This window comes from Pyxicephalus adspersus, chromosome 11, assembly GCF_032062135.1.
Source record: "Pyxicephalus adspersus chromosome 11, UCB_Pads_2.0, whole genome shotgun sequence".
Lineage (NCBI taxonomy): Eukaryota > Metazoa > Chordata > Amphibia > Anura > Pyxicephalidae > Pyxicephalus > Pyxicephalus adspersus.
Window position 1 is genome coordinate 46,836,724 of NC_092868.1, and position 15,179 is coordinate 46,851,902.

General features: G+C 39.1%; 1 protein-coding gene across 2 annotated transcripts in view; it reads right to left on the reverse strand.

Annotated features, from left to right (window-relative positions):
• Nucleotides 1-3,011: 3,011 nt before the first annotated feature.
• The window catches only part of VPS13D (vacuolar protein sorting 13 homolog D), a 135,553-nt gene continuing 123,385 nt past the window's right edge, over nucleotides 3,012-15,179 (reverse strand). For both annotated transcript variants that reach the window (XM_072426241.1, XM_072426242.1), the window contains 3 exons: nucleotides 9,204-9,335; nucleotides 7,140-7,380; nucleotides 3,012-5,820 (listed from right to left, as the gene is read on the reverse strand). In XM_072426241.1, coding sequence (XP_072282342.1) covers nucleotides 5,689-5,820; nucleotides 7,140-7,380; nucleotides 9,204-9,335 — 505 coding nt within the window. In that variant the 3' untranslated portion in view covers nucleotides 3,012-5,688. The remainder of the gene's footprint in view (nucleotides 5,821-7,139; nucleotides 7,381-9,203; nucleotides 9,336-15,179) is intronic.

Sequence of the window (15,179 nt, forward strand, 5' to 3'; positions counted from 1 at the left end):
ATGCAAAAGTCTATTTTATTAAAAACGTCTAATAGTGTAAAACCTTAAGTGAGCCCCCCAACCTCTTATTTGTCTTAGGTACTATCTTTCTGCCATAATGTCTTGTTCACATGGGACTATTCAGTATTCCTGCCCACCTTGGTGTTCCAGACATACCTATTACATTCCCCATAATAGAAAAATGAATACAAGCTCCAGCAGGAACCTGTCATGATGCATGATATGAGACCCAACACAGAGATCTGGCCAATAGAGTCATACAAGTAAAAGGCAAGTAATTGAACCTTCCAGCATTGACCAAAAAGCCACATCAGTTTCTGGTGGACAGAACCTTTAAACTTCAACTAAATGTAAGAAATAAAAGAAATAAACAGGAAGGTTACTTATTGCAGGCGATGTTCCTTCTGCAATATAACAAATATACCTGCCTGTTTGCTGTCTTCTCTATAATGTACACTGAGCTGCCAATGTACAAGTCAGTAAACAGTCCTGAGAAAGCCAGTAATGAATGAACTCCGGTGCACTTTGTAAGGTGTGCCAATCAAAATTGCTGAAGATCCTGAACCCAGGAAAGGACGGGTTGATGATATCAGCACCCATGACAGAGCAAGGACAGGTGAGTTTAGTTTACAAATAGCAGGTAAGTTTTTTATATTGCAGAAGGGACATTGCCTGTAACCTCTGCAATGAAGAACCTGCCTGCTCGCAATTTTTTTTATTTTTTAACTTTAGTTCCACTTTAAGGCCACCAAATAGAATGAGGGAATTTTCCTTCTCTGCTTCTCCCTCAGAACCTATTTCCTGGCAGATATAATTGTTACCATGCTCCTGAAACCACAGCCTGCTGAGCTGCTGCTCTGGCTTTGCTTTGAAAAAATACACACCACATAAAAAGTATGAAGTAAATAGCCAGCAAATATGTTCTCTTCTGAAAATGTACGGGTCAGTGAAAGGACAGCGCTGAGCCTAAAGGATGGAACTAAATATATATATTTATCTGCAGCTTAAGGCTGAGGAATGAAAACTGCAGCAGGAAGAATAAATAACGCTACCTATTACAGCCAATCAGTTTTAGATTTTTATTCTCTACCCTAAAGTTAGGGGGCTGGTATCCAGAAACAAATGGACTATTCATGTAACATTATGTGCAAATGAAAGAAATGAAACATATATTGTAGTCAGTTTTTGTTTATTTAGATTCCCCACTGTTTTAGGGATTTAGGGAAAAATATTCTTGCAGTGGGGCAACCCCAAGTTTGCAGGTTAAATACTTGTTTTGTCCAGGGTACAAGTAGGTAAGAGATTGCTTACCATATATCTTTAGTTCCCTTGGGGGCTGGCATGTTTGGGTTATGGGTGGGGCCTCGGATAAGCTCATTTACAGTGCAAGGCTAATGATCCTGATTTGTGGAAGATGATATCTGTGTCTGCGACTGCAGCCCAAGGGCACCCAATGGGGCAGGCTGCGGAGGACCGGCTACACAGAGGATGAACTGTGTGGCTATGGGCTAAGGTAAGCAAAAGTTGTTTTTACATCCCCCTATCATTTAACTCTTGTAGTGTGGAGGAAGCCCTACTCCAACAGCTAAATATGTAGATTACATTTTTATCCCAACAGCTGTTTTCTCAGCCAAAAGATTTTAATTTATGTCAATTCAGACTGCTCAGTTTACCAGCAAAGCCTGGGGGAGGGTTCTTGATTATTATTACACAGTATTTATATAGCACCATCATATTACACAGTGCTGTACAAAGTCAATAGTCATATCATATCATTTGTTATTAATGCAGTCTAAGGTCAATTTTGAGGGGAAGCCAATTAACCTTACTGCATGTTTTTGAGATGTGGGGGAAAACCCACACAGACACGGGGAAAGCCTGCAAACTCCCTGCAGAGTGTCCTGGCTGAGGTTCGAACCTGGGACCTAGCACTGCAAAGGCAGGAGTGCTACCTCTGAGCCACCGAGCTGCCCTTCTTTCCTTGCTGGAGTTTCACTTGCAAGTCGCCTCCTCATCGACACACAGATGAGCTTATTTGTCTACTCTCTCCTTCAATGAACTTTCTCTCTGAGCTTTGCAGTACAAGACATCATTGTGCCATCTCTGACCCGGGAACTCAGTCCAGGAAGTGGATTCTGAGCAGATTAAATCATTGTAGAGGAAGAAGTACTGTATTCCTTGCAGAGGTAATAATTATCTGGACATATTACACTTACACATGACTTAAAAAACATATATCTGACGCTTGGTCTGCTGTACACTGACCTGTAATGGCTGCGTTGTGTTGGATTTCCTATACCTGCCTCTCTTCTGAATGCTATAGATAGAAGCTGTCAGCTCACTCTAATAAGGGAAACAGTACCATTTTTCATAGCTGATCTTTATTGGAAAATAAAATATTCACATACCAAAAAGTAATTTAAAAGAAAATACCAGTGTTGGGATTGATTAAACATTTCCTTTCCTACATAACGCTTCAATCCAAAGACATCAAAATAAACCATAACTTTTATGTGTATTAGATATAATATTTATTAATTGTAGTGAAGCAGCTACTGATCTATAGGTCTTAGTGTAAATTTTGCCCCCCCGCCACAAACAAAGTCAGAAACATAACTCCTCTCTGCATTAAAAGGTAGAAATGTGTGTCCCCCCGCCAGCATGCTTTGGAGAAGTACCATTGCTCTCTGTGCGGAACTAGTGGTCTCTATGCAGAGGTTTGACATGACCCCTGCTGAGGGTGGGGAGATTTGGACCCCTGAAGGGAGATCACAACTTCCGTAAAGATGACATGGGTTCTTCTCTGCAGCATGCAGATTTAATGATATAAAACTGAGTCAGGCTCACCAGGCTCAAGTTCAGTTATCTCCAGACAAGAACGTTTCATCCAAAACACACACCAGCATTTCCATGTCTCACGCTCTATCCCTGTGCTGTGCAATTCAGTTGTCTTAAAATTCCTCTAATAAAATAAAAATAGATTTCAATATACTGCAAGTAACACCATAATCTCAAATCAAATAATCACTTTATTTTAAATTAAATTTGAACATTTAAAAATTCATTGCAATCTATTTATACAAGGGTTAGATACACTTAACAAATACTTCAAGGCAGCTCAGATAAATTTATCCTCATATTAACTAAAAAAAAAACCAAAACAACAACAGTACAATAGGTATAATTTTCTATGCAAATCTACCGACATTCATTAGGCATGCACCAGCGCCAGGCCAATGGCACCCTGTGCTGCAAAGATGCATAGATCTAGTGCAATGTAGCTAAAGTCTCACAGCTAAAACAGTACTTGTCACTTGCGTACAGTGAAGGTAGACATTTTGTTGGTTGGAGACATAGTTACATACCTCCAGCAGTGGTTGAAAAAATATGGAGACGTATTCCCTTACAGAAAAGTAGAGATTCATGTATTTATTAAAGTGAACCCGCATAACAGAAGCACAGACACTGCTATGTCTGTCATTTGCAACCCCTATTTATTGTACAGCTCTGCGTAATATGTTGGCGCTATATAAATCCTGTTTAATAAAATAAATTGCTGAATGTGCTTTGATTTCTCTGATCTGTATGCTTGTTTTAGATCAGAACTCAAAGTATTGCAATACCCCCCCCAGGATTTTGTTTTGGGTGGGAAGAAACTGTAGGCGGGTAGTGGCCCCTGTATTGACCTAACTCTTCAGCAACCACACAAAAACAACCAGGTGGCTACTGAAAAGTTCCGGTGGGGCGCCCAGCTAAAAGGGGCTGGGAGAACACAGTATTGAGACCAGAGGATGCAAGTCCAGTTATTACTCTGTAAAAGTAGCAATGTTATCTTTGTTATTTGTATGTAACCTGTGTAGAGCCGTGAAAGGAACCCAACAGGTCCTCCTAATACGGGCTGCCTGCAGAACATGAACAAGGCGGGTACAAGACACCCTGCACAAGGAGAGATAGCAGCTGTGATTGGTCTTTATTGCATGAAGATGTTCACATAGCACACCAAGATTCAAGTAAGAATGCACATGCCTCTTGTATTTTAGGCAATAATCGTTTATTTTGGAGTTCAGCTTTAAGCCTTAATTATATTAAGCAGTCACATCATCATACATCTTCTTCATGTGTTCCCCAATCAAACCTGTGCATCAACATGCATTTCTGCTCATTGCTGCATTTTTTATTTTAGCATGTTGGTTTCTATGGAGGACCTCTATTTACCAAGTATTGAAAGCACAAAGAAAATAACATGCATACGTCTTCATAAGTTCACATCCATCCCTGTAACATGTGCTATAGTAAAAAAAAACATCCCTGAACAGGGGACAAAAAACAAACTGCAAAAATGTTTTACTGCTCAGGTGAATGAGGTCTGAATTCTGTACCTTGTCACCCATTACAGTTTGATTTGTAGTCTCAGCTGTTGCACAGGTAATTATGGGAATGTAGAAATTAAAGCTATGAGAATTTAAAGGGAGCTGCGGTATTGCATGCAAAAGGTTCATGTTAAAAGCTGATTCACATGAACGTTGTTTCCCTGCATTTGATGCACTTTAAAACACCAGTCAAACACGTCAAATTGCAACTTTAATGGAGCAGGATGTATGACAGTGAATGGGCTGCAGCTGACCTGCTTTGTGTTGTTCTATTAAGGTGCAATTGAACCTTTTCTGGTTGATGCCTGTGCTTGACAAGAATGACAATCAACAGGAGGGCAATGTTGCCTTCAGAGCCACTCATATTTCCCCTTCCTCTGTTTATCCTGGGAAGTAATGCAAGAAACCTGGTATATCTGGGTATAGAAGAACATAAGCCTCATTTCACTTCCTACTATGTGACAGTGCTGGTCTTTGGTGATTGGTCGCTGAAAAACGCATTAGTGTCACATGGGAGCAGGAAGAGGGTCATCGGCTCTGTGTAAGCTCCATGCCACGGCTTCTCCTCTCCACCTCCATGGAGCTTTGTAGATCGCACCAGGGCTTGTGTCAATAGGGTTTTGTTTGCATTCCCATTTAGTTCTATTAAAATGCAAGACCCTCTTAAAGCAGGTCAAATGCAGGACAGAAGGAGGTCAAATAGACCTGTCAATAATTTCCAGGCCAATAAAGTGATCCTGCTGCATCATCATTCCATGGGTAAAGCACAGGTTCACTTTAAAAATCACAGGTTTCAATTCTGGATTGTTCATTGAAAAGAAAGCCTGCTGGGAGCTGTGCAATAATCTGTAGCCGGTCAATTCCCTACATCCTAAAGCAGAAACAAAATGGCCACCTTAACCACATGTCATGGCAAGTGACAATTACGACTTCAAGACTACAATGTAAACAAACATGACACACACACACACCAGCTTCCATATTTCCCTGTATTTACATCAACCTTAGATGTACATATATACAAAGTTAGCAAAATAAAGGTATTTCTTCAAAATTGGTACAGCTTTAAATGTATAGATATTTATAATTATACATATTGTATTAAATATTATTAACCCACAATATAAATTAAACTCAAAGTCAATATGCTTGAAAGGCAGTAGTGCTTCTCACGCAACAATATCGGGACTGTAAAAATATGTATATATATGATAACATATAAACACACACATATATATTACAGAATATTACATTATCTCAGGTATTGTATACGTGATTAGGAAAGTGGCAAGGTAATGTTTCGTGGCTCCCTTGTGCTTTAAGAATTTAAATCCAGATTGTCCTGTTCCTCGGTCTGCCTTAACATCAGCTGTTGTTCGTAATAAAGACTTTTAGCATAATTGATTTCTTGAGATATTTTCACAGCAAGGCCTTCAGACTTTACATGGACCTGAAAGAAGAAGGTATATCATTTGAGATGTAGGTTGTAGATCAAGGATTTGAAATCCCCCTCTAAGAAAGCAAATACATTAGTTGTATTCAAGGGCATGACTAGGTTGGTGTGGATTGCAGCAGGTAATAATACTAAACCCTGACAGCACTGGGTCTGGATAGATTGATAGTAGCATTTCCTGAGGAAGCCTTAAAATACCTTTCAGATTTTCAGAGAACCCCTGCTATATTTACTTTATTCACAGCTTACCGAATATTAGCACGGTGGTGAGATGGAAGAATGCTTTTTACATTGCTAGCCAGTGAGAAAAATTCCCCTTTACTGATAGCCAAAATGATCATTGGTGTCACTTAAACCGACCTGAAAGGCATAAATTGCCCAAGGAACCCCTGGCAACCTCTGGAGGAACCCTGGTTGAAGAACACTGACTGATACATCTTAGAGCCCATTCCCTACACTGTCTCTGCACAGTTTAATAATCTTGATCTGACACTTTATCCTGGATTGGAACACATATCAATCCATTCTGACAAGCAGACACTAAATGATTGTCTATAAAAAGTGTTTCAGCTGCTTGCACTGTTTTGTTGCTGCTGATTTTATTAAATGTTATAATGTTTTAGCTACAATATTGTGAAAATGAGTATTTACTGTGAATTATTTAGTATTTATATAGCACCAACATATTACGCAGGGCTGTACAAAATCCATAGTCATGTCAGTAGCTGTCCCTCAAAAGGGCTCACAACCTAATGTCCCAACCATAGTCATATGTTTTTATACAGTCTAAGGTCAATTTTGGGGGATACCCAATTACCCTAACTGGATGTTTTTGGAATGTGGGAGAAAACGGGAGTACCCAGGGGAAACCCACGCAAACAAAAGGAGAACCTTCACTATCCATACAGATAGTGTCCTGGCCAGGATTCGAACCTGGGACGCCGCAAAGGCCAGAGCACTAACCTCTGAGCCAACGTGCTAGTACAAAAAGCATTACTAAGGGTTCTGTATGGTCTGGTAAAGAATGAAGATGTCAGTTGAAGTAAAAGAAAAGAACACACCACTTTAATAAAATTTCTTCAGAAAAGTTTTTGCTTTTTGTGGTTGCATTTACCAGCAGGTTTCAGGCGTTTTAAAAGGCTCGCTTCATCAGGGCTTAGCAATTACAAACAAGGATATGAATCTGGAGATAAAACAGTAATATGCTTGGGTTGCTATAAACAATGAAGGTGACATTGTCAAGGTAACAATGTCACCTATAAGATGAAGGCTGTTGATCTATACTATGGGACATGATTGTATATAAGTACACCTACCATTGGTTTCTGGTGAGATGGTCCTGGTATGGCAATCCCACTACTCGTACTTTCTGCCTTCTTGGTTAGCTGGACATATATTTTCCCATGATCTTTAGAAACGAGACAGTGGTACAAATCATCGTATTTAATTTCCAGGAAGATGGCGTCACGGTCCACATACTCGCCCCACTTCAGGAAATAGGCTGTTTTCGAGGAGATCAGCACACAGTAACTGTCTATATGTTCCACGGCAATAAAGCTTTTAGAGTAAAAAATGAAAAATAAAATTGAGTTAATACAATTCAAACATGTCCAGTTTTTTTTATTACAAAAGTCACATTTTGACTTCCACATGAAAGCATTTACAGAAAACAAAAATTATTCACTTAGAGTGTCTGTCTTATTAAGAGATAATACTGAACTCCCAATGGAGAGAGAGACAGGAGCACTCTTGCCAGTGGACGTCTGCCCATCACACCTTGAGCTTGTTGGAAACCCTATTATTATTATTAAACGGTATTTATATAGCGCCAACATATAACGCAGCGCTGTACATTAAATAGGGATTGCAAATAACAGACTAATACAGACAGTGATACAGGAGGAGAGGACCCTGTCCCGAAGAGCTTACAATCTAGTAGGTGGTGGAATTTCACACACAATAGGATGGAAGATATGTAGTGCTGGGAAGTAGTGGTGGTTTTAAAAAACAGAAGGAGACGGGTAGGCAAGTTTGAAAAATTGGGTTTTGAGCGCTCTTTTAAATGAGCAGAAAGTAGGAGCAAGCCGAATAGGACGAGGAAGACCATTCCAGAGAGTTGGGGCAGCTCTAGAGAAGTCTTGTATCCGTGCGTGTGATGAGGTTATGCGTGAGGAAGTCATTAGTAGGTCATTGGAGGAGCGGAGAGAGAGGCAGGGGGAGTATTTTTTAACCATGTCAGAAATGTAAGTGGGACAATAACTGTGAGGGATTTGAAGGCAAAGCACAGGAGCTTGAATTTGATTCTAAGGTGAAATGGAAGCCAATGGAGAGAACTCCAAAGAGATGCAGCGGAAGAGGAGCGGAGCGAAGGATGGAGGAGTCTGGCTGCAGCATTCATAATAGATTGTAGAGGAGAGAGTCGGGTTAGTGGAATACCAGCGAGAAGGGTGTTACAGTAGTCCAGACGGGAGATGATAAGAGCATGTACAAGGAGTTTGGTGGTCTCAGGGCACAGGTAGGGGCGGATTTTGGAGATGTTGTTATTAGAGAACAATGTCCATCTATAAAGAGTTGGTGTGGGTAAAAGGTAAGATAAAGAAGGTCATTGTCATTTAGTCATAAGACATAATGGGGGACCAAATGGATTTACTTGTCACAAAACTCAAAGGAAGAGGATCTTGGTAACTTCAATATTTACCAGTAGAGGGGGCCAAGAAGCCAACAGCTTTCTGCCATGATTGTCACTGTATTCTGCCAATGCAGAGAATTAGGAGAGGCGGTGTTGCTAGCACTATGGAACAAACTGGATATTTACAGATTCTAAATCAGGTATATCCAGAAATTAAAGATGTCAGTAACCAAGCATTAGGAGATCAGGGCTAAAAGGGACTGTGCTGTACTGCCTAATAATTTCAATGAGTGGACACTCTGGTTGACCGCATAACCAAATTGTCTCTTTTTACAATCCCAGTACAGACTCCAGACTAAGCAAGTACAGCAATAACATGAGTGTATAGCACAAGAAGAAGGTTGACTTTTTAATATGGGAATTATTTATATTATTATATATTATATATATTATATATATATTATATTATTATAAACATAACTCCTGATTCTCTAATAGACCATACATTTGTATAAATTAGAAGACCTTACATAACCCAATACACCTGGAAAACAAGGTCATCGATGGTAGGAACATTAGTAACAATCTGCTGTAGGCTCTGTTGTTTAAGTGAGTTTAGATGCATAATTCTCATGCCTGACTGCTATGTGCTTTTTAAACCATGCAGCAGACTTGGGATTAAACCTTGACATTTGTGAATGACACCAAACAAGCCATGACCAAACCTCTGATCATTATCACCAGCACTTACAACTCATCCTGGATGTTGTCTGTCAGTCGGAATAGTTGTTCTTGTCCCTCAGCCTGGATATCGGAATATCTGGGAAGAAGTCCCTGGGGACTGGTGCAGCACCGTGGTCTTCTTACCCTCTGAAACTGCAATCTAAAATAAGTTCAAAAGAAGAATTTAGATTGTGAAAAACCTTTCTAATTAAAACAATTCATCTTCAGTTGCTGTGCTTTCATAGTTAAATATTGATATCACATAGTCCAAACATATGTTGTCCACTGGAAACCAGGGAAAAAGGGAAATTTGCTTTTTCCCCTACTTACAAATTTACATACATATATATAAACATTTATGTATCAAATGCTTTTGTAATATATATATTTATTGCATATTACAAAGTAACCACAACGCTTGCTGTTAAATAATACATGACCTGGGTAAACACTTATAGAATGATGCTGGCTGAATACCTTTTTTTAAGCTACCTTAAAGTACATAAACTTTTGTTTTCTCCTTTTAGGTCTACAAGTGCACAAAAATAGTGTTCACCATGTTGGAAATCCAGAACTATCCTTTGGCATGTTTGCTGTATTGTCTCAAGGAAAGTAATTAGATATTTCAGACCTTATTGTGGCACTACAGAATGATTAGCTTTTATGTTTTGACGATGGGAGAGTTGGGTAGTTTGCATATTTTGACAACACCCCACGTTTTCGACCCTCAAAGGGGACTTAGCAGTTGATTGCATTTCTGGGGGGAGAGCATGTATTTTTCTCCACTTGCTGGGTCTTTAAAGGAATAAAACATGAAGAAATGTGCATGCATAGATTTTTTTTTTATTTTGTTATGAGATGTGCTTTATTCTATATTCCCCTGCAGCTGCCAAAGTACATCTCTATCAAAACAAGTCTGCTTTCTTGCTTTGTTCACTGAATGCATGCTTACCACCATGCTGACATGAGCTAAATATCTTTTATGCACAGGTGCTTGAAAGTTTGTAAACCCTTTAAAAAGTTCTATATTTTTAAATGAATGTGACCTAATGTCCCTAGCCATAAAAGTAGTTGAAAAAAATCCCAGATAAACAAATGAAACAAGAATATATTCGGTCTTGTATTTATTTGCTTTATTAGTTTGTTGTTGCTACTTTATTGTCTAAGCAACAGAATGGAGAACAATCTGTAAGGTCTTCACCAATCATATAGTTCTTTTTGCTCCTCTGGTCAAACGTTTTTGGGTCAGATCTAATGTCAGGTTTTACTTCAACAAATGAAAAGTTACTTGGCCATCAGAGTTGAGAAAAGTATCAGTTGATGCTCTCACTTTCCACGACTTTCTCTAACAGTAGCACTCTTCCTTTTGCACTCCTAAGTCAGTGTAACCAGAAAATGGCACCACAGTTGAAAGCCCTTGTAACACTACTACAGTGTTTTCCCCAGCTCCTTTCAGCCGGGTGCACCATCAAGCACTTTTCAGTAACCACCCGGCTGTTTACTGAAGTTGGGTCACAATACAGGGGCTTCCATTCTCCTACAATTGTTTTCCACCCAGCCTAAAATAAATCTGAGTTAAACACTGCTCCTGATGCAAGCAGGTGTTTATTGTAGAGGATGGAACAGGCCATGTCCCTTATGCAATAAACTATTCTTACTCGCCTAATTTTTGACCAGCTGTCAAATTTGTTGCCAGAGATACCTGACAATCATGGCTTTCTCGTGGGTGCCAGGACTAAATAAACACCAGCCTGCCTGCATTGAAGTTATTTTATCCCGGCCAATCAAGGTTGCTGAAGATCAGAATAGCAAGGAGAAGAAGGAAGAGAATGGTGGCCCCCATGACAAAACGAGAACAGTGGAGTATCGCCTGGCTTTAGTTCCGCTTTACCTTCACAGTTTAGATCTATTTTTAAGTAATTCCCTTTATGTCTTTTGCAGACTTTTGGGAGAACTGGGAAAACATCAGAACCTCTGTCAAGTTTTTTTGCTTTTGTAGCCCCTGACCGATTTCATTACCGCTCAGAAACTGTTCCCATCCCCTCTCCACTTCCGACTTGAGCTGGCATATCCACAGCCAACATTCCCCCTTTATTTGAAAAAAATGCTAAAATGGGCAGACTGAATTTTTCTGATGACAGATATGTTTCAAATGACATTAGACCATGGAGCCAAGCTATAAAACAAAATCCACCCAACACCTATTTAGTTGAATGGTTTCCATCACTGGCTCGAAAACGCCTTTCCATATGAAAATGACATCAATCTAGTGGGAAACAAAGAACAAAGAAAGCCATGGATTATTTTCATTGAAATCTACCTCTCTTGCTTGCACCACGTAACCGGTTTAGGAGAAAATGCAATAAAATATCCTCCTGCATATGGATTCATGTTATTCGGTCTCCAGGAACGTTTAGTGCTAAGTTAAAAGGAATGTATACAGAGGAAGTGGGGAGAGGGGGAGCCCTTAGAACAAAGATGCTTCTGTCACCGGCAACTTGGGTAGCATAAAATTCAAACTTGGTAATAGAGCACGTCTCGCGTAATGAGGATTTTCACTTAAACCATTCTCTCCAAGTGTTAGAACGAACAGTATGGACAGTCACAGTCGCTAAAGGCTTGCCAAACGGGTCTGTTTGGTCTGGATGGCAAGTCACATTCCTCCTAACTTGCTATAAATATATATAAATATTTTTTTTTTATAACTACAGTCTGTTTCAATGTCTCAAGTTTATTTCTGTAAATAATAAGAACCTCTTATGAATCTTGAAAAGCTTAAAATTTGAAAAGCAGACCAAAGCCTGGTGAGGCCCACATCTGTGTTACATTAAAACGTGCACTCAATAGATTTTTTTGATTCTTTTTTAATAAGTGCACAAAGGCAATACAAGACAGAAATGCCCCGATGTCTGCTGGTCACAGCAGGGAAGAATGAAACTCAATGAGGAAACCGCGGGTGGTGTCAGAAAGTTCAAGGGCTAGTACAGAACCTTACTGTGAAGGAAAAATTTGGAGGTTTCTGCCTGGGACATCCCATGAGATAAAATCATACAGATAATATTAGGAAGACCTAAGATCAATAGGTTACAGACTGAGAATGATAGTAGGTTCCTCTGCCCATCTTTGCCTGAACTACACACCACAATAAACTTCCACAATTTTGTTTGGTTAATTTATAGATGTTGCATACATGCATATAGCGTGTATATGTGCCTATTGTGTTTAGTAATAATTGTTTCCCTTTCCTAAAGAGTTAGAACCTCTGTCACATAATAATTACTGTATATGCCTTCCAAGAAGAGCGACAACCGCTCCCCTTATATTATGTTCTGCTGTTAAGGATACCAGAGATTAGGTGGAAAAAACATTTTATTGTTTATTATTATTATAAAGTATTTATATAGCGCTGACATAATATGAATTGCTTTACAAAGTCCATAGTCATGTCACTAACTGACCCTCAAAAAGGCTCACAATCCAATGTCCCTACCATAGTCATATGTCGTTAACATAGTCTAAGATGATTTTTTTAGGGGAAGCAAAATAACCTAGCTGCATGTTTTTGGAATGTGGGAGGAAACCTGAATACCCGAAGGAAACCCACACAAACACATAGAGGACCTGCAAACTCCATGCCGAGATTCGAACCTGGGACCTAGTGCTGCAAAGGCCAGAGTGCTAACCACTGAGCCACCGTGCTGCCTGTTTTTGGCATTTTTGGCAAACATCCCACAAAGAACATAAAATACTGCACACAAGATTAAATCAGAAAAGTAGAACTGAATCTCCAAAATAAATAAATGAGGGGCTATTAGCGCATATGTTAGTTTTTGTGATGCTTCTTTGCTTTTCACAGAATACATAACAAACTATTTAAAAGGTTGAAGAATCTTTTAAAAAAAACAAGACAGGCCAAGTGCTTTGACGAACTGGAATAAAGACAAAATAAATGAATGTCAAATATTTCCCTTTTTATTCCTTTGACCTCATTATCGAGTTACAGTAAGCCGTACATCAGAGTAAAATGTGGCGCTGTCTGATTGACTGGGGTTTCATTGTTATTCGCCCATTAATGATTAAAAGCAAAAGTGCTGCTTTAAAGAAGGATAAAGTATGTGTTGGTGTGAGATACTTGACAAATTAATGGAAGCTTATCTTGAAATTTCCATTTTAACAGCCTTTATAATGTCAACTTGAAAGTAATGGGCAGCTCGACTGAGTGTAGAGATTGCGGAAAGTCTATCGACTCCTGGAGGGGTGATTAACACAAAACAGTTATGCCGAGCCTGCTTTTTAAAACACATTAAAATGTAATTTCACATTTGCAGCTTAATGCAAAGAATAAAAATATCATGCTTGCCTTCTGCATAATTACCATTTTTGTAGTTTTCTCAGCACTACTAAATGGAAATGAAAACCTTACAGCTTTTACTAACAAGCTAGCCTCTAGCTTAGCAGCAAATCATGAATTAAAAAAATAACTTTCTTTCCACAATATATTTCCGTTATTAGTGAAGTGTAAAAGGTTTTGACCTGACAGTGAACCTTTGCTAGAAATCAGCTATGGTCCAGAAGCATCTGACTATATCAGTTTTTTTTAAGCACCTAAAGACATGTTCAGGCATTATTTTACCTAAAACATTTGTTTTGGGTGGTTGGACACTTATAAGGTACAACTACCAAAATATCAAACATGAAACTCAAAATATAGTTGGGAAACATCTTTAGGGAACCAAAAACCTTTAAGCCAAAATAATCCGAACCTAAAGTTCTACTTTGAAGAAATCCATAATCAGGCAATTGCAAAAAGGGATAGGTGATGTCCCTTCTGCAATAATACCTCCTACCTGCCTGATTACCTCTGGTATCTGGCAAACAGCTGAGCTGCGCATGGGCAGCTTCACCTTTGGTTGCTAGAATACCCAGCAATCCTGGTCTCCCATGTGTGTGCAGGGAATAAATTTACTCTCGAGTGCCTGCGCAAGGGCTACGTCATCCTGGCTTCGTCAATCAAGATGGTTGAAGATTGCCCACAAGAAAAGAAGATGGTGGCGCCCTGGGAGGGAACAATGACAGGTAAGTAGCATAGGCTTTGCTCCGTTTAATGTGCTAATTGGCATCCTAATTTCCAATTTATAATCAACTATTGTATATGGGTATTTTAAAGGGCAATGTCTTCTATATTGTATATTGTAGCTAGTAAAAAGTTATTAAATGTGGTTTAACTGAAACTTAATTATACCTTTGAATGACTACAATATAGAAATATTCCCACCAGTGTTCCCATTTCTGACCACTTTCTGCAGCTATCGCAAAACCAACTTACTTTGTTATGCTTCTTTAATGGACTCTCCATAACGTGGAATCAATAGGGAGAACAGGAAAAACTTGAAACCTTTATTATGGTTTAGTGGGAATAAAAGATGATGCTCAACTACTGTTGGGAGCTCTCACCATTGGGCAAAGAGATATTAAAAGCTGGCAGGCAAGGCTGCCATCATTGTCAACCCTTAATTGAAACATATTATGGTGAGCTGGGCAACAGGACACTTTGTGGAAATACTAGCTCTCTTCAATATTGTGAACAGATTATCTATGCCAGGGTTTACATACACAATTACCGAAACTTTTGCTTTCCTGGGTACACCAAACCTATCAATGCTTTGTGCATATTACATCTGCACTTCCCCTCATCAAGAGAAAACTGGCTGATTTAGTATGAGGTCCCTGATGTGTCCATTCCTATTGCTCTTTAATCCAGTTGACATGTTTCCCTATTGTTTCTGGCAATTAAACTCGGTTATCCAACAAAGGCGCATTTGACCTCCTATCTTAAGCCTGTTGAATTGCTAAAGTTCAGGCAGAGGAAAGAAGCAGAAGCAGTAAATCCTAAAAAAGATAAGATGTAATGTCATATTTTATATACAGGTTTACAGCCTAATAAAAAGACAGACTTAACTCCCAAGTGACATTTTAGTTTCTAATATACAGTAATGACAGCAAT